Genomic DNA, 25228 nt, shown 5'->3' on the forward strand with positions numbered 1-25228 from the left:
AAAGAAAAGAAAAAAAAGAAAAGAAAAGAAGGAAGGAAAGAAAGAAGAAAAGAAAGAAAGAAAGAAAGAAAGAAAGAAAGAAAGAAAGAAAGAAAGTGAAAGAAACAGAGAGAAAGAGAAAAGAAAAAAGAAAGCACACCATGAACTGTGGGGGTGGGGAAATGCTCCAGTGGTGGGGGATGAAATGCATCCTGGGGTCAGAGCTTTGTGGCATCCCTACCTCATCCCACAAAGTACCAAAAATTGGCCTACAAAGGTCCTAGCAAAGACAGTCCTCCGGACACTGTGTAATGGTTGATTGGGCTCACTCTGTATATCACTGTGGATTTCCATACCCAAGTGATCAAGAGAGAGTGGGACGTCAGGATCTGGAGCTGACAACAGGTTACCGGCCTTCTCCCTCTTCTCTGAAGTGGCTTAATTGAATACATCTGAGTATGGCATCAGGTATAAAAACACTGCAGGCTCCCCCAGCCCCTCCCAGCTTCCTGTTGCCCGAGGAGCTCTCGACCCGGCATCCAGCATCATGAAGGCCTATGTGGGTTTGGGAGGACGGCTGCTCCTACTTGCTTCTTTGATTTGGACGTGTTCTGGGCAAGAGCCAGGTATCAAAGGTGACCCCGAATGCTGGTGCCTTGAAGGGGGAGTTTCTCAACCACCACGAGCCGTGGGGCTTCTGGTGGCTTAGACTCGATTGCCCTTCCCCCCTCCAAAATTTAAGAACTCTGACTCCCCTGGCTCCGCACTTTATTTTCCCCTTGTGTCCAGCCGGATACTGTTGAATGAGTGAAGGAATATTGAACTCAAGGAGTTGTGTTTTCTGCAGGTTCTAGGAATTAGTCTCTCTTCTCCCACTTCTTCCACACGTCAGCTGCTGGAAATTCCCACCAAACCGTCCTTGGACCTTCTGCTCTGTCATGTGGCTTTCTCTCCCCTTTCCCAGCACCTCCTCTGTTCTTTCACTTTAAACCTTAGCCCCTTGATCACACATTAACTGGCCTGCCTCGTCGAACTGCCTCTCTTCCCATCCAGAGCATCACTGCACAAGATGCAATGCAAGTGCCTGTTTCTTAAGATGGGACTCTGACCAAACCCCTCCTTAAAAATTCTTGTGCTTCAGGGCGCCTGGGTGGCTCAGTCGGTTGAGTGTCCGGCTTCAGTTCAGGTCATGATCTCACGATTCATGAGTTTGAGCCCCGCGTCAGGCTCTGTGCTGACAGCTCAGAGCCTGGAGCCCGCTTTGGATTCTGTGTCTCAGTCTCTCTCTGCCCCTCCCCCGCTCGTGCTCTGTCTCTCTCTCTCAAAAGTAAATAAACATTAAAAAAAAATTTTTTTTAATTCCGATGCTCTCCAGCAGCCAGCTGGATGAAGGGTAAACTGGCCTTCAGCATGCCATAAAGCCTGACCTCAAGCCACCTTCTGATTCCGTGTGTCTGGTTCCTCCCCAAACAGGGGCTGTCAGACTGCTGTTTTCCCCCACAGGCACTGCAAGGTCCCACTCTGGCACCTGGAGAAAATCTGGTGCAGAACCCCTCATAATATATTCAAGCCATGTAGATCACAGACATTGGGTCACATCAAAAGAAGCAGATGTTAATTTAAAAACTAAGAGATTTATAAACTGTTCTAAATGCTCAGAAGGGAAAGTTAGTCAGATTACAAGTGCATGTAACAAGCAGAATTGATGTGGTTCCCAGGGGACAGGAGAGCCTTCCTGAAGAAGTCCTATGTAAGGTAGGACCTTGGGGATGTCCTGTCTTTACTTGGGGTAGGACTGAGAACAGGGAATGACTCTCTGCTTTTCTGGCTTAAGTTAAAAAAGAGTTGGGCAAAATGTCTCTGTTTCTGAAGCGGTGATCCGTGTGTAGGCTGCTGGACTGTGACCAATGTGAACGGAACACAGGGAAGTGGAAAACGGTGACTTGAGTAGACAAGGGAGGGTAGAAAGGGCAGTGGGGGGGTCTGAGATGAGGGAGTGTGGATCGTAAGCAAGAAGGCCATCCTCTCTGCACAGGGCATGCTCTAAGAACAAGCCTTCCCCAGGCCTGGGGTGATGTGCTGGCCCAGCCATTCATAGAGCGCTGAAGGACAATGTCCAAGTTGTAGGGAAGCCAGGGATAGAAGATTCTGTGATGGAAACATCAGGACTCAGGAGTGAGGCAGGGAGGAAAAAAAATCAAACATGACCCCAATCAAACAGGATCTGTCCCCACCCCATCTGGCCCTAGAACCTGAAAAACAGGGCCTGGCTTACTTCTGGGGCAGATGCCAGGTTAGGGCGGCTCATGTTAAGGACTTTGGTCTTTTTCCTACTCACTGTAGGAACCCCAACCAGGAGACCAGGGTCGGGTAATAAAGATGAGAATAGTGTGCTGAGAACCGTTGCATTCGTTTGACTTAGGGTCTCGGCCACCCCACAACTGCTCTCAGCAGTCGCAAAACCAAGTCAGGTGGATGACGGATTGTGGGAGGCAGAATGACTTCTCAACAAGTAATCCCTTGTAAACCAGTTGTGTGACGTGGTGGAGCCCTGGCCTGACCGGGCTTGCCTGTCAAGATGACCCCTGACCAGCTCGTACACTTGGCCAGCCAGGCCCTTGAGTCCCTATTTCCAAGTCTGCCAAACACAGAGACGGTCATTCAATTCCTCAAGGATATTAAGAAGTTCAAACTTAAAATAATATTAGAAATGTGATGGTCCAAGGAAAGAATGAATACGCAGGTGCTTTGTAAAGATAAATCATTCTCAAAGTTTTGGACCATGAAATTGAAACTGTGTGTGTGTCTGTCTGTGTCCCAGTGGTTGGAAATGCCTAGTAGCAAAGAGGCATATGAGGCTATTAGGACTTATTGTCATGGTCAAGTGTCTCTTGTACTTCAGAGCTGACAATGAGTAACTTTGTGCAATTTCTAGAGTGGTCCCCTCTTCTCTGTGGGGGATACATTCCAAGGCCCCCAGTGGCTGCCTGAAACCGTGGGTACTACTGAACCTTATGTATGCCATATTTCTTCCCATACGCACATACCCACGATGAAGGTTAATTTATAAATTAGGCACAGTAAGCAATTAACAACAATGGCTGATAATAAAATAGAACAATTATAATAATATAGTGCGATAAAAGTTATCACTCCCTTTCAAAATACCTTATTATACCATAAGCACCCTTCTTCTTGTGATGATGTGAGATGATACAATGCCCACGTGTTGAGATGAAGGGAGGTGAATGACGCAGGTGTTGTGCTGTTCCACACCACCCCATTCGCTGCTACTGACCTTCTGAAGTCAGAAGGAGGATCATCTGGGCGCCCGGGTGGCTCAGTCAGTTAGGTGTCCGACTCGTGATTTCAGTTCAGGTCATGATCTCATGGTTTGTGGGTTTGAGCCCCATGTTGGGCTCGGTGCTGTCAGTGCAGAGCCTGCTTGGGATTCTCTCTCTCTCTCTCTCTCTCTGCCCCTCCCATGCTCGCTCACGCATGCATGCTCTCTCTCTCTCTCTCAAAATAAACTTTAAAAAAAACAAAGAGGAGGATCATCTGCTTCCTGACCACAGTTGACTGCAGGAAACTGAAATTGCAGAAAGGGAAACCACGGATAAGCAAGGACTCCTGTGCCCTAACTAAGTTCACCTTTGATACTAAATCTTGCCCTCGTGCACTCAGGCTCCAGCAGCTTTATTTGGGCTACTTCCGTTACTATAGTAACATCACAATACTTCAGATCCCCCACAAAGGTCTAGAGTCCGATCAAGCCCTTGCCTCCTTTCCTGAAAGTAAGGTCCATGTTATCCTTCTGTTTCTCCCCTCCTGGTATTTAGGACAGGCAGCACCAGAATGCTCAATTTCCGTCTAACATTTTCCTTCCTTGCCTATTTACCTGCTGTGGGCCTGACTATTTCCAGCAACAAAGGCATAGCAGTAAAGAGCTTCTATCTTTCTGGATAGTGACAGTGGTAGTTTGGGCCAGGGTCTTGGCCAATCCCAACACCCAGTCCAATACCAATTGGCCAATCTAATACCCAATCCAGGGTATTGGATTCACGTGAATCCAAGTTTTTTTAATGTTTATTTATCTTTGAGAGAGTCAGAGAACTAGAAAGGGAGGGGCAGAGAGAGAGGGAGACACAGAATCTGAAGCAGGCTCTAGGCTCTGAGTGGTCAGCACAGAGCGTTGTTGGCTCAAACTCATGAACCATGAGATCATGACCTGAGCTGAAGTCAGACATTTAACTGACTGAGCCACGAGGCACCCCAAGTGAGATAAATTTTGAAGGTAAAAGTGAGAAGACTCAGGAATAGACGAGATACAGGTATGAAGGACAAGGAGTTTGAAGAAATCCTAGCATTTCACAGCTTAGAAGTTGGATGGATTGTGGTGCTGTTGACCGAGGTGGAGAGCAAACCAGGAGTAGGGTCACTCAAAGCTTCTGGATTGTACACGTACCTTTGAGAGAACTATTTCAAATATCCACTCAGATGTCTAGCAGCTAATTATAGAGGTAACTCTCAAACTTGGGAGAGAGGTCTAGGTCAGGCATGACAATGGGATCCCCCAAGGTAATGTGATATAGTCCAAAGAGCAATGACCCAGTGTGATTTGTCAGTCCCAGCTCTGTATTCTGTGGCCCTGAAAAAGTCCCTTCATTCTCACCATATTTACTGCACACCTGCTACTGTGTGGCACACAGCCATGGGCAAAAGTTAAAACATGGGATCTATTTTCACCAAGTCCAAGTTTTCTAATACTAGGTGCTGGGGAACTCAGTTCCTAGCACGAATGCCCTAATAAAGATGTTGTCCTCTGCTCCTCCACCCAAGATGGAGGCTTGAAGACACATCACCACACTTCTTTCTCAGGTAAAAATTCTGAGTGCTGTGTGAATTCACTCTGGTCACCTGGGAGTGGCAGTCTGAGAGAGGTAGAGAGCCCCATGTAATGCCGTGAAGGGAATCGTGTTTTCCACAGATCTCGAAGTTCCATTTCTTGTAGTTGAAGATGGTCTTCCTTCCTGGTACCTAATAGTCCTGCTCAAACTTCTTGGAGCTGTTCACTGAAACAGATTTGCTGACTGTCTGCTTTTTTTCTTTGCCTCCTTTAACAGTGTTGGTGGAATGCAGCCGTTTGAATTTTCTCGTTGTAGTTAAAAGAGCACTGTTTTACAGAGATGAATTGGTAGGCCCTGATGAGTTATTTCTGGGGACTGGCTGTCAGGCAATTCGAGTGTGGCCGGACAAACTTGAATTTGACTATCCTGTTAGTCTGTGCGGAATTACGACGCAGGTAAGAGAAGGAATCGTTTTCCAGGGTACCGTCTGTACAGTCTTTGGAAGCACTGCTTTATGTTTGTTCTTATGTATTATTATTATAACAGGCTACTGGGCTTGATCATTGGTACCACAGACTGAGCAGATGCATAGAAAGAACCTGAAGAACATTTTGTTTTCATTCATTCACCAGAGACCTACTGTGCATAGGACATGGACAGTGAATAAGAAACTCAAAGAGCTTTCTCTTAGGAAGTGTAGCATACCCATTATTACATGGATAGCATGATAGATTAGCCAGCATTTTCACCCAGTTTCTAATCCTCAGAATTTCACGGGGTTGATGTCATCTACGCTTACGTAGATTAAGGAATTGAGGCACAGGGGCCGGTGATGTAACCAAACTCGGGAAGTCAGGGCCAGAAACCAGGTCTGCTGACACTGCTAATAAGCTCTTAGTTTTATTTTGTTTTCAGTTATGACTCTGGGATAAGCAACTCTAATTAGAGAATGTACGACAATGACTTTTTTTTTTAAGACCATGGGGATTTGGAGGAAAGGGAGATCTGGGAGGGTCTTGAACTAGCAATCTGCTTTACTTGTTCTTTTCCTCACAAGAGAGTACCAAAAATCTGAGTACCAACATCCTAATAAGGAAAGCTCTGGGAGGGTTTCGATGTAGGAGGTTTCTACCACACCAAAGGTAAGTATAATACATCCAATTTATCTCATCTTCGTGGGCGTTGCTTTAAACATGGGGCTAAATATTTTCTGCCAGGAACCTGGCCTTCAAGTCACAGGCAAGGGAAAACTTGGACATGGGAGCATGAAGTTCCTTCACTGGACCCCCTTCCCGGACCCATAAGGATCGTGGTCTGAAAGCACAGTTCATGCTGGTCCAGCACCTTGCACCAGCCCTTATTCCCCCCACAATGCCATGCTAGTCACTTAGCTCTACTCCGCTACACCTGCCTTGGAGAGATCCAAAGGCATTTGAGATGCTTCTAGAGGTTCAAGGCGCCTGCCACTCCTAGAGTCCTTGGCAACAGCCTAACGCAGTATTGATCAGGGATCAGGTATCAGTAAGCAGGGATTTTTTTTTTTGCCCCCCCCCCACCCTGCCCCGTGGTCATTTGGAAATGTCTAGCACCAATTTTAGTTGTCAAAACTGGGCAGGTGGTAGGGTGCTACTGGCATTGAGTGAGTAGGGGCCACACGCGATGTTAGACACCCTACAGGACAGTCCCCACAACAAAGGATTATGTGGCCTGAAATGCCAACAGCATCGTAGTTGAACAACCTGGCCTAACCCATCGCACTTGCCCTCTCCCCCACCTTTGTGCTCTGAGCAGCCTTTCGCTAAAGGAGCTTAGAACCGTGAGGGCAAACACAGCCTCAACTCTTAGCCTCATTGCTACATAAACCAGATGACAACACTTCACATTTCTAAAACTGCTTTTTTCCTGTTTCACCCCTTCACTGGAATCACTGAACCAGACAAATCAAGAGACCCCAGGAAATATATGCTTCATCCATCTAATAGGATACTATGCAACTAATAAATTTATACAATAATCCAACAGCTTGAGAACCTCTCTATTGAAGTAGGGAAACAAGAGATCTGTAGACCCTTTTTTTTTTTTTAACTATAGTATATGTTGACTATAAAAAAAAAAAGGCGGGGAAAAAAGTTAGGTGGAAATACATGCAAATTGTTACAGAATGAAAACAGGCTGATCTGCTTATAGGAATTAAATCTCATTTGTTGAACACCAAATACACTTCAAAATTCCCTAAGAGGAGTACATGTTTTCCATTCAGAAAACTCAGTTGTTTAGCACAAATACATAATTTTCAGTTAGCTGTCTTCCTTTTGGTCTAAGAGTTTTTCAAGGATCTGGAGTCCAGAAGTAAAGAAAAAATACCACGTTTTAATACAGAGATCAGAGAAAGCATTTCAGATCCCCCGCGATAAGGGTCATCTTAAAAGTCCTCTTCTCGTGGAACAACTTTTCTCCCCAGCAGCTGTGGAAAATTTTTCCTCCCTAGAATCTTGATTTGAAGAGTCTAACACAAAACTTACAGGGTCGAATGACCTTCAACCTCCAGTTCTATTCAAAAGCCCCTGCCACGCCTTCTTGTTCTGTTGTGTGATGCAGCTAAATGCCTCTGCTTTGCCAAAGAGAATTTAACTACCCTAACTGGGGTAAATATCATGATCTCTGGAGACACTGTGTGGCCAATTTCTTATTCGAATATATTAAAATATGTTGAGACAACTGAACACCTGTTTCAAGGGCTTCTTTTCCCACCAGGTCTTCTGTGATGGAGCGGTCTTCCATTCCTGGCTCACCTATGTACCAAAGAATCAATCCATTTCTGCTAAACTTCACCTGGAGTGTACAGTTCCCAGGTCAGTCCAAAAACTCCATTGGCTCCTTCCTTAAATACCGATAGCTCTTTGCTGAAATGCACTGCTATCTACTTGGAAACCTTGAAAATCGTGACTATTTTTATATAGCTTCTCAGGGTGTCTGTCAATGCTATTGAACCTCTACAGAAGCCCACTACTCAGAGGTCAAAGCTCGGGAAGTGAGTTACACAGAATTACAAAACCGGGAGTGGACTTCGCTTCTTAGTTTTAGACCCTTGGTTCCTTCTATCCCTTCTCCCACAGATCATGAAACTTGCTGCCAAACATAATTCACAGCACCAACACTTGACGCACAGCATCTATGGAGATTTCTAAGTCAGGAAGTTGAGGTTTGGGAAGGCAGAGACATAATAATCCATTTCCCCTCCTGCATTCGAAATCCATTAATAAATCATAGGCTATGAAAGATGTCAATCAGAATGTAATTTATAGTAAAGCCTCGGGCAAATGAAGCTTTAGCCCTACAACTGGAAAGCCTCATTCAAGTCCCCCTGAAATGAGTTTGCAGACCCAGGGGAAGGAAGAGCTGGAAAAATACAGGTGTCCCCCTTGCCTATATAAAGCTCTGCAAGTGCTTTTGGCAGAGGTTGGCCTCCTGGTTGTGGAGCAGACCAGAACACGGCCCTCTGAAGTCGACTCCACAAAGAGAATGGTGTTCTGCCTAAACTAAGCATGGCCAGTTCCTTCTCCCAAATTTGCCATCAGATAATACTTTCCTGCTTCCTTACAAAATTAAGGGACAGGACCTAGAGAAGTTAAGTTGTTTTTCCCATAGATTCCTGTCCTGGAAAGTAGTATAATATACACCTGTCTTCTCTGGAAATTTCAAAAAATTAGAAGAAAAATAGTACCAAACAGCTTATTAAAAAAAGAAAAAGAGGGGCCCCTGGGTGGCTCAGTCAGTTAAGCATCCGACTTCAGCTCAGGTCACGATCTCACAGTTTGTGGGTCCAAGCCCAACATCAGGCTCTGTGCTGACAGCTCAGAGCCTGAAGCCTGCTTTGGATTCTCTCTCTCTCTCTCTCTCTCTCTCTCTCTCTCTCTCTGCCCCTCCCCCACTCATGATCTCTTTCTCTCTCTCTCTCTCTGTCTCTCTCTCTCTCTCTCTCATAAATAAATAAATATTAAAAAAAAAAATAAAGGAAACTCTATGGTTTAAGCCATAAGTATACAATTTCTTCTAAGCCAGTTGGAATTGAATTGTGGGGACAGGATCAGAAAGTTTGTTAAGCATTGAGTCTATCAGGTCACAGCTTTTGAGTGAACATGCTATTGGATTTTCAAAGTCTTCTGCCATGTGTTTTTGTTCTGTTTTCTGAAAAGATTAAGTAACTCTGCTTTGCCAGAGAGAACTTTCATTACCTTAATTGCTAATGAACTTGTTTATTGAACACTTACTATGTGCCAGCCACAAGTTTAGAAGAACTTCAGGCATTTTAATCATCATTATCAACCCCATGGGTAAGGGGGTTTGTATTGTCCCTATTTAATGTTTGAGAAACTTGGGCACAGACACATTAAAGATTTGCAGCATCACACAGCTAGAGACTCCTAAATTTAACTCTAGGTAGAATGGCTGGAAAACCACTGCCTTGTATCCCTAGGCACTGCAAGTCTGTATTGGTTAGCAAGCTCTTGTGTCAGCTTCCAACCTAACCAATGTTGTCTTTCAAACAAAAAGAAGAGACCTTTATTCCATCTTGATTAACGTATTAATAAACTTCAAGACATTCTAGGAAAATCTTGCCTTAAACCCAGTACTGTCTTCCAGCAAAAATCACAGTGAATATATTCTTGAAATAGTTTTTCTTAATTTAACAGAGGATAGTTTCTGTGTCCTTAAGTTATTATCTAACAAGGAGGGATTTGGTGAGGGTCTAGGGAGTTGAACAAGGACATGATCATGCATTGTGCTTAAGACAAAATAAAAAGTTATAGCTGTTACAGCAAGGCCAGGCAAAAGCTGGGTCCAAAGTTCAATCCCAAAGTTCAGAATGATATCTTAAGTCTTTGTATTCCTTTTTAATTCCCTTTCCCCAACCTTTTGAAAGCTCCTGTGTCTCACCTGATGAGTCCTACAACAACACTGAAGTGAGCAATGGCTTCCTCCTATCCTCACCTGTTCAACACTGGTTCTTGATACAGTACAGATACTGCATGAGATGTGGCTATACCCACTGGAGAGAACACTGGGTAAGGATACTTGCAAAAGCCAACATTTAATGTGCCCAATCAGGTACTCTATGACGAAAAGAAAACCGCATTTGGGGCAAGTAACAACAGGTAAAGTCTAAATCCCCGGTGAAGTATAAGTGGCATACAATTCCGTAGTAGAGACATAGAGGTAGAGTCCCGTTGGGTTCTTTCTCTTGTGCTTGGAGCACACCATACTTGGTATTCATATGAGGAAGACCCTCTACCTTCCCGTCTTATAATTCTCTCCTCACCCTAGGATTTTTTTTTTCTTGAACAGGAAGGGTTTCACTCTACAAATTTCATGCCTAAATATCTGAGTCCAAAACCAATGACTGTAAGAGAAGAAGGAGTTGATAAGTTTAGAGGTTACCAGATTAGAGCATCTTTCTTATCTTTTATGGAGCAATTAAATATCTTAAGGTGGAAGAGGGCCCTTTAAAAGAACCAAATGAGCTAAGTCATTTGGGTTTTCCCACTGGGTCCAGTTCAAACAAAATTGTAAACATGTAGAAGACTCCCTAGAATTTTGTCTTCCTTTTTGCCTATAATCTCTAAGAATTAGGCTCTACATTGCTCCCAGTCTTAAAATCTATACTATCTCAAGACCATCTGGGATATAACTCCTATCTGAGAGTTAGAGGAAAATCATATCCTAAAGCTAATCTGATGTATTTTAGCTGTTTCCATGCCCATTTTAGCCCATGGATTTGAGCTCAGAGAGAATCTTCCCCCTCCTTTGAACAATATCCCATCTCATAAACACCAAATATCAGCTAATTATGGACCTTGTTTTTCCACAGTCCACACCTTTTTATGGACCACACAATTATTCACTTCAAGAGCATTTCTTCCATCCTTTCACCGATGACTTTTAGAAGCTTTTGCCCTTGGACATTCAGCAGCAACACGGAAGTAACCCAGCCCAGTCATGTGGCATTTTGTTTTTATATATTTACATGTTTTTAATTCATTTTGTAATCCCTTTCACGATGTCTTTGAGAAGAGGCCATTTGTATTTTTAACTTTCAATGTGGCCACAAACCCATGAATAAAAACTGACACATTTTATGGTATATCTGTGTTTACTGCATTTCTAATTTAGCACTCCATGCTATGGGGCTGAGTTACCAAGAAGGTGGGAGCCTGGGGGAAGGTTATGACCAGTATTGTTCTCAGTAGCTATTTAACACCCAGCTGTTGAACATGGGTGCTGGTTGTGTGCAGTAACATGGCTAGTAAGATCACATGGAAGAGAATGAATAGAAAGTGAGACCCTGGGTGGCTCGGTTGGTTGAGCGTCTGACTTTGACTCAGGTCATGATCTCATGGTTTGTGGGTTCGAGCCCCATGTCAGGCTCTGTGCCGACGGCTCAGAACCTGGATCCTGCTTTGGATTCTGTGTCTCCCCCTTTCTCTGCTATTCCCCCGTTAGTGCTCTGAATCTCTCTGTCTCTCAAAAATGAATAAAAACACTAAAAAGAAAAGTGATATTATATTTTCAATTTGCACATCCAATTAGTCTGAATTCATGCAAGAGAAAGCCCCTCTCTGAAGCTATCATGGTCCAGGCTCTTTCTACTGTCGTTTTCACAAGGAACCAGCTGCATTTCTCAGTGAAGGTACAGGACATCTTGATCTCAGTCCACCAGGGCAAGATCTAGATTCCGCAAACCTCCCTAGGTAGAGCTCAGGCATTAAGAAATTGGGTGTGGGAGCCTGCTTCCTTGCATTATTTCTTGTGACCACCTTTTTGCCTTGCAAGGAGAGCCATTTCCATTTCAAAAGTCTTCTTTTCCTTTGCTTTCTTCTCACTACCTCTGACTCCTCCCTCTGATTGTCTCTCCTGGGCTATGCCTGTATAGGATTGCAGGCTACAATGTCAGGGTTAAGTGCTTTCTTGGGCTCTGCAACATCGGCAACCCCTATAAAGAGATGCCCCTGCATAGCCCTCCCTATGTTCCCAGGGCTAAAGTTCCTGATACTTTACCAGCTAACTGTGAAACTCCACTTCCTAATATTACTCCCCACCATCTCCCCACCCTTACCATCTTCTCCTGCAACAATCCTTTATCTTATTTTTACAGCTCTTCCCAATGTAAATAAAAGCCATTCAAGGAGCAGTCCAAACCTCTGTATCCCCGCCCCCCAAATCTGCTGGGAATCATGCACGGAAGCCAAGATTCTAAAATAGACCTCCACCCACAAAAACGTGTGTGGCTGAATAGGTAGACAGACAAATACAAAAATGCATAATTTCTAGAACCTGTACATTTGAAGAGGCCCAGGCCAGGTATACTCCAAGAGTACTCTGTACTAACAATTGACTTCAGCTCCCAAAATGGGTATTTTTCTATACACAATTGTATTTGAAATAGAAACATCAGTGATTTGGCACTTGAGTTACAGTGCCACAATTCCATTCATTCAGTTAACAAGTATATATTAAGAGATTACTAAGAGCAAAGTATTGTTTTATGCCTTAAGAACACATTAACTTTTTTAAAAAAAGACAAATTTCTTCCCTTCTTGACCTGACATCCTAATATATAAGAAAAACAAAATAGGTAAAATATATAGTATGTGTTTAGTGCTAAGAAGGAAAAAATAAAGAAGGGGGATATAAATGTTAATGTGTGAAATTTTAGGTAGGGTGGAGAGAAAAGGACTCACAGAAAGATAGCCGTGAATAAAGAGACAAGAAAGGGTACCTGGGTGGCTCAGTCAGTTGAGCATTCAACTTTGGCTCAGGTCATGATCTCATGGTTTGTGGGTTTAAGCCATGCATTGGGCTCTGTACTGACAGCCTGGAGCCTTCTTCAGATTCTGTGTGTCCCTCTATCTCTACCCCTCCCCTGCTCACACTCTGTCTCTCTCTCAAAAAATAAATAAACATTAAAAAAAAGAGAGAGACAAAGTAAGCAAGTAGCCAGCCATATGGATATCTAGACATAACAGGAAGGGTAAAGTCCTGAGACAGAATGAGGTATCTACAATAATGCCATTTAAAGTAATTAGGGATTTATGCAAACAAAACAGCCCACATTTCACACTGGACTCAAAAGATATTCATCCAATACATTAGAACAGTTAGCTTTGATGGAGGATTGATTGATTACATCGGTTAAATCAAGGGGGGGGGGGGGTCTTGCATCGGCCAATGATCACAATGTGTGATTAACTTGACCCTTGAAATCTCTTTAAAAAGTATAATCACCAAGTTAGATTTTGTCAAAAATTGGAAACAGAGGAAGCTAGGCCTCTCAGCTTTCCCAGGTGGATAGATACAACAGTGAATAATTAGTCCCTCAGCAGCTCAATCAGTGTGTTTAGTATTCCTAAAAATCATCGCACAGGGTAGCCCTCCACAAAGTAAAGAGGCTCTTGAACTTTATCATGAATCACAATCACCCGGGGAGCCTGTTAAAACACAGCAAGAATCTGCATGTGTAACAAGTTCCCAGGTGATGCTGATTCTGCCACTCCAGGGCCCACATTTTGGGAACCACTATATAAGGATGAAGGCTACCCTATGGACAACATCTTCAAAAGTCCTAATGATGGTCTAAAGATGACTCAAAATGCTTCCACTTCCTTGGTCTATACTCCAGGTCTCAGGAATATGGAGTTTCAAGTGTGTGGAGAGCTTTCTCTTTGTTCTCCAGATTAATGAAGCGATCATGTACATGTCAGTGTACCATTATGCATGAACCGACTTCAGGCTTCTCAGCTCTATCAAATTCCAACTGCTTGAGAGGTTCTTAACCTGTGATCTAGCATAAGGAAGCCCTTTGTGGAGTTACCTTCTACATGTTTCCTTGATTTGGACATGTTCTGGGCAAGATTCAGGTGTAGGAGTACAGTTTAGCTGATAGTTTGAAAGGGTGGTTTCTCGATGACCATGAGTCATGGTAAAAGATGGCTTCACCTGCCTCCATTTTGACCTGAGCCTTTCTAGTTGTGTTCTTCATTCCAGCTTGTCTCTTGGCTCAGGCAGAAGACCCTAAGGGCAAAGCATCCCCTGATGGGAACCGAAACAACCCCCTCACACAATAAGGACTGAGCTGAGCCAGGGAGAAAACGCCTGTGATTGACTCCAAGACAGTGACCTATTTGACCTTCACTGCCCACCTGCACGTACCCACTGACCTTTGCCCCACATTTTCCTTATATAAACCTGGAAATATTTTTAGCACTTTGGAGATAGTCTTTGAGACCTTAGTCCGCTGTCTTCGCGGTGTTGGCCTCACTGAAATAAATGCTTTGTTGCTTCACGGCCACTCATTACTCTGCCTTTGGATTTTGTCAGCAGTGGGTGGCAAACCCAGCCTGTTTGGGACCCCTGGAGCCACACACTCTTGTACCCCTACACCCCAGCCACAACGGAACTCCTAGGCTAGTTGCTAAAAGCTGAGAATGAATGGTTCCAATTGGCCCTAGATACTATCTTTTCCTTGGGTCTGATTAATACTGTTGAATAATCGATGAACTCACATCATTATCTTCTCTCTCGAAAATATAATCTGAGGGTTCTCAGAATTAACTGGTTTTGCCTCTTATCCCTCATTTCCTCCCATTTAGTCATCCATGGCCCATCTGCTCTCCCTTCCTGCAGATGGTACCTCCGTTGTTCTTTTACCTCTTCACACTAAGTCACATTGCAACACATCATCAACTACTGTCCCTTATATGATTGTATCTCCTCCCCTCTACCCCCAGAACACTACTGTGGAACCTTAACTACTCCTTAGTTCAATTCTTTCTTTAAAATTCCAGAGCTTGCCTACAACCACCCTGGTGAAACAGACTCAAATTGTATTTCACCTTGCACATAAACCTCACTCAGAGCCCCCTGTCTGATGCCTGCTCATCTAAGGACTTCCAGGAAAAACATTCATGACTTTTTAATTCTGCTGTTTAAATAACCTGTCTCCAATACCATATGCAGACCATACAGATTATACAGAAAAGGCACCTGATCTTTAGAGAAGAGACCAATGTTATGATATGACCATGCAGCTCGTGGTAGTGAATTCTATCTTGACTGGAGAACAGGGTGTAAAGACATTTGGCTTATCGTTCTTCTGGGTGTCTGTGAGGGTGTTTCTGGATGAGATTAACATTTGACTCTGTAGACTGAGCAAAGCACAACGCCCTGCCTAGTGTGGATAAGCCTCAACAGAACAGAGTCTGAGTAAGAGGAAACTCCTCCTGCCTCATTGCCTTCAGGTTGGGATACTGGTTTTTCCTGCCTTCAGACTCAAGCCAAAACTGGCTCTCTGGGTCTCAAGCTTTTGGACTAGAACCACACTGTTAGGTCTCCTGAGTCTCCAGCTTGCCAACTACAGATCTTGGGACTTATTAGCCTCCATAATCACATGAGACAATTCCTTATCATACATACAAACATACGTACCATTTGGTTCTACCTCACTGGAGAACCCTAATACACAACTACATAAATTTTGCTCAGTGCTAACAAACAATACATTTTACTCTAATCGCCTTATGAATCTTTAGTAATAATAAATGCTACATTTTAGGAGGTTTTATTTATAATAATGAGTAAAGGCTCTCTTCAAGCTGCGCCAAATGATGGATTATTGTGGACACCTGACAGGCTTCAGTTATAATAACACAAAGCAGCTGGTCCTCTCACAACTTCCTGTTCCCCAAACCGATGTTGCCTTGGGTGCTGGCCAGATGAAGTTTTTCCTGGCATTAGGAGGGCTGCACCTCCTTTATGCGGTGTTTTGGACTTGTTCTGGAGAACAGCCAGGTATTTATAGGGTAATAGAAAACATAGTGGGTAACTGATGATCAACGAGGAGGCTAATTCTTACACTTTCCAAATCTGAATGTTTCAATCTGCTGTTACGTTGCTAATAACTAAGGGTCTATGCTAAGTGATCTGCTTTAGATGACTGAGCTTGGGATGCCTTGTCTCCCAGCTGGCTTTACCACAGGTAGCATCCTTTGCCCTGCAACACCCTTACCCCCTTTAAGGATCCTTATCATACTATAAGGGAAATGGGGTTGGTTGATTAGATAGAAGAGGTTTCCAGTGTATCTGAGATGGAAACGTTATCTTGGCTTTAGCCATGGAGAAAGATGCCTGGACAGAACCCTGGAAAAGAGAAACACATTCACAGTATATGTATATGTATCAAATGCTTATCTCTGGATTCCTTAGCTATTTCAGAGGGACCTTTACTTTTTCCACTTGGTGAACCAAGATGCCAGTAATTGGAATTATTTGTAGCAGAAATTTTGACAATGAGGCCAAGAGAGTTATATCCCAATACATTTTCAAGATACAGAGTCTAGTCTACCCCTAGAATCCAATTATTTGAAATACACATAAGGACTTTGGGATGGAGATTCTTAGTGCTATTTCTAGAGAAAAAAATAAATGATCTCTCACAGCTGCAGAGACTAATTCAAAATTCTGATAGACACAGATCCTGTATCCCACAGTACTTTTTTTTTAAGTGTTTTTTTTTTTTTTTTGAGACGGGAGGGGAGGGGCAGAGAGTGTGAGGGAGAGAGAGAATCCCAAGCAGGCTCCATGCTGTCAGTGCAAAGCCTGACACAGGACTTGATCTTACAAATCATGAGACCATGACCTCAACCAATGTCAAGAGTCGGATGCTTAACCAACTGAGCCACCCAGGTACCCCTCCCACGGTTGTTTTTTAAGACTTTTTATATAGGGAAAATCAGGGGGACATAAGAATGTAGACATTTGAGGCCCATTCCACAAAGAATTGGCATTCTGAGAATTTTGCCAAGGAACTTGTTTTTTTAACAATCGCTGTAGTTGACTCCACAATAACATTTTAGTAAAGAGCCAGTGACTTTATAACTACCTGATTCTAACCACAATTGGGACTCAATGTGAAGTCACTTTATGTACATGTTCATAGTGGACAAAATTAACTCTCATAAAATTTGGCAAGATCCTTCAGTTCTTTCCTACCACATGAGTTCATTTTAATATCGTCCATATGCTAAGCTCTCTGAGATCTTCCCACTATTACTATTATCTCCCTTGAACTCTTCCAACTATCTATACAACATATTAACTTATATATACAATATTTATCTTTAAATTTTTAAGTCTAAAATGAAATGCACACATTTTTTTAAAATCTCAAACTTGCCTCTCTCCAGTTTTCCGCATCTTAGTTAATAGTAGTACCATCTATCCAGATTCCCTTAGAAGTCTCACTTTTCCTTCCCTAGCCCCACATGCACATGCATCCAAAATGTTTCTAGAATCCCACTGGTTCTGTCCATCTCTTCTACAAAAACTCAAGTCCAAGCTGCCAGCAACTAGTCCTGGTCTATTTGAATATCCTTGTAACCGTTCTCCCTGATGACACTCCATTCCAACAACCTCCTCTCCTTCTACCCACTAGAATGAAATTTTAAAATCATAAATCAGATCCTGCTTACCCCACAGTGTGCTCACCATGGTTCATTATGTTCTAACCACACTGATCTTTCTGTTCTTGGAAGTCACTAACCAGTGTCTTTACATTTCTTTGGTTTTTTTTTTTATTGACATATCATTAACATACAATGTTACATTAGTTTCAGGTGTACAACATTGTGATTCAACTTCTCTATATGTTATGCTATGCTCACCACAAGTGTAGATACCACCTGTCACCAAACAACACTATTACAATATCACTGACCATATTCCCTAGGAAATCATCAACAAAACAAAAAGGCAACCAACCGAATGGGAGATGATATTTGCAAATGACTTATACAATAAGGGGTTAATATCCAAAATATATAAAGAACATAGACAACTTAAAACCAAAAAATTGAAATAATCTCACTGGCCAGAATGACAAATGACTTAATGCCTGAGTCACCCTCTGTTAAAAAGAGAATATCTAGTCTACCCACCATATATGAACCAAAAAGGGAGAATGGACAGGCCAATGGTTTTGTGTGAACTCACGTTTATGATTTTACTACTGAGATTCTCCAGTGGTTGGAAATGGCCAGCAGCTAAAGATGGCTTTAAGACTATGAACAATTTACTCCACTATACTATAACTATAACCTAACTATAGGTTAACTTTCCAGTGGTTCTATGCTTGCCTCCTGAAGAAAGCACATAATTCCTTTCTCAGATTTTCCAATTAATCCTCTAAATTATCAGCAGTCTCAAATTACTCTGGGATTTAACTACCAGATCTTATATTTCACCACCTATATTTCTTGACTGCTAGCGACCTTTAATGCTTCAACTAATAATATTATAGCATCAATTGTCTTTGGCTGATTGGGCATAATACCTCTTGAAGTCACCAGCTCTTTCCAATCCTTTATCAGCAACATCCAGGCAACTTCATCTTTGGGGACCTCTCTTCACCACACGTCCTAAGTTCTACTTCCGTTTCAGTTCTCCCCAAACACAGCCCGTTGTGATCAGGGAGGGTCTGCACAATCTTCCCTCTTTCTCAGTAACAGGTAGTATTGTTCATGTATTCATTCAACAAATACATATTGAGAATTGATTGTGGGCTTGTTCTTGGCTCTAAGTAATACAACAGTAAACATAACAGACCAAAGCTTCATTCTTATGGAGCTTATATTCTTATGCAAAGAGGACAATATTTGAAACAATTATAATTACTAGATCCAATTAGTAGTAAGAGAAAAGTAGTATCAAAAAGTTACACCTGGTTAAGCTACAATCACTACGTTTCTATACCAATTTTGTTAGTTTTAGTTTGATCAAATAACTGTATTTGGTTCAGAAAATACCAAGATTAAATGCAGATATTAAGATTTAGAACATAGGCTTTGCTTTCTTGAACTTTAAACTGGAAATGAGGGTAGGCAGACCATTGCCAGTAATTACTAATATAAATGCCACAGTGGTAATGGCCTTTCACTTAGAACTGCACAAGGGGGCATCTACAATCTTGTTTGGGTCAATTCTCATCCATGGATATGATCACCTGGACTCTTCTTGGTGGTAGTGTTTCAAGGGAGAAGGTAAGACTATGATCATCCCCTCTAAAATATATTCTCCCCGACCAACAGGGATGCCTTGTATACTGTTAACTGACTCTGAGCTTCCCTGACCTTCCATGGTACCACTATATCATCGGACACTTCTTCTTTTCTACCTCTCAACAGTGTATGTACGATGCAGCCCCTCTTTGTTCTTGGCCAGGGTTAAGTCAACTGCATTTCATAACGATCTACCTGTGGCCCCTGATGAAGTGTTTCTGGGAGATCGATGTCCTGTCACCTCAGTTCATCCAGGATTTTATGAGTTTCGGTACCATCCCAAGGACTGCAACATCAGGATTGAGGTAATTAGGTATCTGGCTACTTAACTAAATCTCTTAAAGACTTTCAGCCTCACAAACTGCATGTTGTGGATTTTTCTTAGTTTTTCCCTACTAATAAGCTGAGCTGATTTTGCCAAATGTCACCTAGGCCCTGGGAAGTAAAAGAAGGGAAGAAGGAACGGTTTCTACTTGTCAGTCAGCAGTGACTAAACAAGACATAGAATTTGTCCTAAGCTTAGAGACAGGCTTTTCTTCTCCCTCGTCTGTCTCCCTCCCTCCCTCCCTCCCTCGTCTGTCTCCCTCCCTCCCTCCCTCCCTTGTCTCCCTCCCTCCCTTGTCTCCCTCCCTCCCTTGTCTCCTTCCTCTCCCTCCTTCCTTATATCAGGGGTTAGCAAATTATAGCCTAAAGGCCTGATCTGGCCCACTATCTACTTTTATGTGGTCTGTGAGCTAAGAATAGATTTAAATTTAAATGATTAAAAAATAACAAAAGAAGCATAACACTTTGTGATAGGCAACAAGTATATGAAATTCACATTTCAGCATCCATACATTCAGTTGGAACATTCAGATGGAACATCGCCAGCTCAACCTCTTTTCATTTGCTTACTATCTCTGGCTACTCTCGCACTATATCACTGGGACAGAGGTCACAGAGCCCACAAAGCCAAAATGATTTACTATCTGGTCCTTTAGAGAAGTTTGTCCATCCCTGCTCTGTAGTATAAAAGCTAACCAAGAGGCCTCAGATGCCTATACATTTTTATAGCCTTAAGACACAGCCAGTCTAGGGGCGCCTGGGTGGCTCAGTCGGTTGAGCGTCCGACTTCAGCTCAGATCATGATCTCACAGTCTGTGAGTTCGAGCCCCGTGTTGGGCTCTGTGCTGACAGCTCAGAGCCTGGAGCCTGCTTCAGATTCTGTGTCTCCCTCTCACTCTGCCCCTCCCCTGCTCATGCTCTGTCTCTCTCTTTCTCAAAAATAAATAAAAACATTAAAAAAAATTTTTAATTAATTAATTAATTAATTTTAAAAAAAAAGACACAGCCAGTCTTTCCTGGCTGCAGGCAAATGGAGGAAAGGTGTGAGTGGTTGACACATATGGTGTCTACAAATGACTGCCCAAGCCATCTCCTGATGTCTCAGCTCCCCCGAGAGAATCTGGCCCCCCACCTGGGGGAGGGGGCGGTCAGGATGGGCAGAACAAGAGCATCAGTCTAAGAAGGAGTGTGGAGAGTTGGAAAGCCTCATAGAAAACTTTGATGCCTTGCCACCACACATAACTCCTTTCATTCCACCCAACCCCTGTGAGAAACCCTGAGGGAATGTCCTCTCCTCCATTCAAAAACCAAAAAACTAAGACTTAGTGTCTTTTTAAAACAAATTTTGATATTATGTTCATGTTCTGACAAAAATCTGAGGATGTTGATAACAGTTAGTGGTGGGGCCAGGTAAGCTAATGGGAGAGTTTCAATTACGTTAAATGAATATTGAGAATCCATTTTTTTTTAATGCACAAATACTCATGGTGGCAATCTCTAGATGATGAGATTTAATCTTTATATTGTCCATACTACATTTTTCATATTTTCTTGAAAAAAGTTATTTCTTAAGAACCTATAAACCTATTTAAAGTACTCTTTAGGGGTACTTGGGTGGCTCAGTTGGTTAAGCATCCAACTTTGGCTCAGGTCATGATCTCACAGTTCATGAGTTCCAGCCCCACATTGGGCTCTGAGCCTGGAGCCTGCTTCAGATTCTGTGTCTCCCTCTCTTTCTGCTGCTCCCCTGCTCACACACACACGCACTCTCTCTGAAAAAAATAAATAAATAAACATTCTTAAAAACCTTTAAATACATAAAATGCTCTTTATAATTAGATGTATCTCTTCCTCATCTACTATTCACAAGTCATGCTCAGCAACTCAAAGCTTCTTAGAATCTAAAGAAAAGTTTCTCAAGAAAAGAGGTTATAAACCCTTTTTTTAATGTTTATTTATTTATTTTGAGAGAGAGGAAGCATGCGAGCAGGGGAGAGGCAAAGAGAGAGAGGGAGAGAGAGAATCCCAAGCAGGTTGTGCCCTGCCAGCACAGAGCCTGACATGGCTTGATCCCACCAACCGCAAGACCATGACCTGAGCCAAAATCAAGAGTTGGTTGCTCAACTGACTGACCCACCCAGGCGCCTCTATAAACCATTCCTTGATAATTATAGATAATAACTTTGAGGCAATATGGTTCAAATTCAAGTAGCAGGTGCTCCCGCCTCCTATGAGCCAAACCCTATACCAGGTGTTAACTCTTCTGGCCACTTAGGAAAGAGCCCTCTTCCCCATTGGGAAGATGCCTTTCTGCGTGCATGTGTCTGCTTTTTAGAGCTGTTGACTGAGCCATGAATTCCTAACAAGATCTTTAAGCTGACTTACACTCTCTCTTTGTCTCTTCAGGTCCTCCCAGGAAAGCGTATCCTTTTTGTATCTGAAATCATCTTTAGGTCAAAGTTCTCAGATCTTGAAGCTTCCATACCTGTGGCCTGCATTGTCTTCCAGTAAGTCTAGAATGCCCAAGTGGTTTCAGGCTCTCTCAACTGCCTTTATCTGCTTAGGGGAGGCAGGGTGGGAGCACTGCAGCTGAGAGACCAAGTTACTATGACATGGTGGACCAGACCCTCGTGAGACTCTTACCCCCTTGATGCCCTCTTATTCTGTGCTCTTGACCTCCCAGCTGTGCTACTTGTTACCAGTGTGACTTTGGGGAAGTTACTTTATAACTCGGTGCCTCAGCCTCCTCGTCTTACAGGGAAGATTTAATGAGAGGACGCACATAGAGAGACTGGAAAAGCTCTTGCTCATAAGACGCACGCAGGACACAGTGGCTGGTGCCATCACTGTGTCTGTTCATTCTCTACAGTGTGTGTAGAGCTGCGTGTAGGACTAGGTCTGACTTCACCATCTACCCGGAAGCTCTTAGACTGAGAAATCAATTTGTTCTCATTATACTTATAGTCCGAATTACAAACTATGTTATCTCTTAGCCAAGACCAACGGGGAATATTAGAGGTCCTGATTCACCCACAGGGGATGGGAGTACTGAACACTGATGGGCTGGGGAGAGAAGGGAAGCTTACTAGAATACTCGTTTTGACTTTAAATGTTAAATATTTCAAATGTCTCTGTGACCTGTGGGATAGGACTCCTATTGGCTCATTGAGACTCTACTTTTTACAATCATCTAAGATTGTTAAGTTTTGAATTAGTGATTATTCATCAGGTAATAGCAAATGTGGTGGCATATTTGGGAGGGCCCTCTTGTATATAAAGCTTACTAGGTCCAGTCCTTAAACTAATAATTTATTTTCTTTAAAAAAAAAATGTTTACTTACTTTTGAGAGAGAGAGAGAATGTGAGCAGGGGAGAGGCAGAGAGAGAGGGAGACAGAAAAATCCCAAGCAGACTCCACACTGCCAGTGCAGAACTGATGAGGGGCTCGAACTCACAAACCATGAGATGACCTGAGCCAAAATCAAGAGTTGGACATTTAACCAACTGAGCCACCCAGTCGCCCCAATAATTCACTTTCTAAAACAGAACAGGATGTAAACATTTCATACTGTTTGGCCCATCAGGGGATAAGGGTACTGATGCCAAAGCAGGAAAAGTAAGGGTCAAGGGCCTGGCTTCAGGTTCTAAACCTCAGTCACCAGGACTTGCAAGGACCCTAATTCCATCCCTCTCTCTTTATCTGCTTTTCCCTTCTATAGCCGCCCAGCTCCTAGAGGAATAACCACAGGGAACGATGCAAATAAACAAGGTGGCCTCAAGAAAAGATCAGGAATAGCAAATTTATACATTGGAGAGACAGTCAACAGGAAAGGGAAGGTGAGCTTACTTAAAGCACATAGATTAATGCTGTCCATGGATATTTTGTAACCACAAACAATACGATTTTTACCGGGAAATTGTGTAAATGCCTGTGCTTCCAGTTCAGGAAGGGCTGGTTCATGCTTCCTTGCTTACTAGAGGTGTTGATCTTTCTGGCAGCCGCTGTCTGTCTGGCATTAACTGGCATCAGCCATGTGACTCATCCAAGCAGGATGAGGCAATGGAGGAAACATCCTTACCAAAACCAATATTAAGAGAATTTTAAATATACATGTTTTAAAATTAATACTAAAATCATAGAATGTGGAATTTAATGAGGTAATAATCCACGAGAATGTGCACTCAGAAATATCTTAAGCTCGGACTCTGTCCTGAAAGGATTAAATGGCTGTCAGGGAGGACATTTCCTAAATTATACGGATTTTCCTTCCCAGACAGCAGAGGAGGAAAATCCTGAATATATACATTAGTATGTGTTACTAACCTGGGATGTAGCTCTCCATGAAGAGAAAAAGCTATAAGCTAGAGGTGGTGAGCACTTTTTAAAATTTGGGATAGGCACCTGGGTGGCTCAGTCAGTTAAGTGTCACACTTCGGCTCAGGTCATGATCTCACGGTTCGTGAGCTCAAGCCCCGCATTGCACTCTCTGTTGTCAGCACTGAGCTGAGCCCATCGTGGATCCTCTGTCCCCCTCGCTCTCTGCCCCTCCCCCACACTCTCACGTGTGTGCTCTCTCTCTCACAAATAAACATTTAAAAAAAATTAATGGGATAGGTTACATATGCTATTTTAAAAAAGATATATACCACATTTCTCTGATATATTCCACCGATAAAAAAAAGCAAAAATACTTACATCTTTAGACATATACAACTCCTATATTAATTTTTTTAGGACATGACCCCAAACATTACCGTTTTCTTCCTACCCTCACCATCCCTCCCTGTGACTTGGGAATGTTAGGCCTTTGGGGGCAAATGGTAGAGAATGACACTGGAGCAGATTCTGGCTCCTTTTCTCTTTGCAGAACCACCTTCATGTGCAGTTTTGCTGCTTAAAAAATCACACAGCTTGTCTCTCTCCACCCGAGAACTTGGAAGCAGATATAAATCCCTGTAGCTGTGCCGGGGACACTGCATGGGAGCAGCTGGAATCCTGTCTGAGGATCCTGTGTGTTCTCATACATTTTTAAATGTTTTAGAGGGCTTGGTTTTTAATGGAATGGCCCTTTGTTGTTTTACGATCCCTTATTTAGAAGGGTCTGCCTCTGCTTTTAACTTCAGAAGGAATCATAATAAAATGTGTTTTCTTTTCGTGGGTTAAGTATTATTTCTTTTTTTTTTTTTTTTTCAACTTTTTTTTAATTATTTTTGGGACAGAGAGAGACAGAGCATGAACCGGGGAGGGGCAGAGAGAGAGGGAGACACAGAATCGGAAACAGGCTCCAGGCTCCGAGCCATCAGCCCAGAGCCTGACGCGGGGCTCGAACTCACGGACCGCGAGATCGTGACCTGGCTGAAGTCGGACGCTCAACCGACTGTGCCACCCAGGCGCCCCAGTATTATTTCTTAATCCACGGTGCTATGGTGCCTCATCATCCGTAAAACTTGTTACATGCAAGCTGAGTTTGCATTGGTTGTTCAGGGTCTGTAGTCGGTGGTTAATGCTAGTTAGGCTGAATAATAGAGCCTAGAAATCCAGCTAATCTATTTGGGACTCTTAGAGTAAATTAAAGAACTGCTGGATACGAATGAAGTTAGTGTTGTGGGTGGAAAGTTTCCTACTTCAGCTCACATGACTCCATTCCAAAGAAAGGAGAGGAAAAACCATTGGAAGTGCTTTCATTTTACTAATGGGGCTCCTGGTGGCCAAGAAGGAGGAAGGTTTAGTCCTAGACTATCAAAGCCGGTGCTATCAGCTGGGTTGTTGACTACTGGTCCAACACGGCCAACAAGTCCACAATTAAACTAAAATCTTTCTAATGTTCTCTGAACAGAACTGGTTCTGAATTTAGGATATGCCCCATCGTACGTAGTATTTGGAACTCTTTCCAGAAATCATTTGTTCACTATAATATACATAGCTCCATTTCACCCATTCTCCAGGATTCCCCAAATCTTTCACTACCC

The 25228-nt window shown here is 42.9% G+C and overlaps 2 protein-coding genes across 3 annotated transcripts in view; one reads left to right on the forward strand and one right to left on the reverse strand.

Annotated features, from left to right (window-relative positions):
• The window catches only part of LOC132661815 (oocyte-secreted protein 2-like), a 40347-nt gene extending 16977 nt beyond the window's left edge, over positions 1-23370 (reverse strand). Inside the window, exons 1-2 of one of the 2 annotated variants that reach the window (XR_009602407.2) lie at positions 23169-23370; positions 22600-22728 (exon numbers count right to left, since the gene is read on the reverse strand). The gene's annotated coding sequence lies outside the window, so the exon portion shown is untranslated. The remainder of the gene's footprint in view (positions 1-22599; positions 22729-23168) is intronic. The other variant, XR_009602408.2, reaches the window with a different exon arrangement.
• LOC132661814 (oocyte-secreted protein 3-like) lies at positions 527-10770 on the forward strand. Its single transcript, XM_060606766.3, has 5 exons — positions 527-605; positions 5103-5281; positions 7581-7678; positions 9751-9892; positions 10696-10770. The coding sequence occupies exons 1-5, from the start codon at positions 527-529 to the stop codon at positions 10768-10770; spliced, it is 573 nt and encodes a 190-aa protein (XP_060462749.3).
• Positions 23371-25228: the final 1858 nt, after the last annotated feature.

Source organism: Panthera onca, chromosome D1, assembly GCF_046562875.1.
Source record: "Panthera onca isolate mPanOnc1 chromosome D1, mPanOnc1 haplotype 2, whole genome shotgun sequence".
NCBI lineage: Eukaryota > Metazoa > Chordata > Mammalia > Carnivora > Felidae > Panthera > Panthera onca.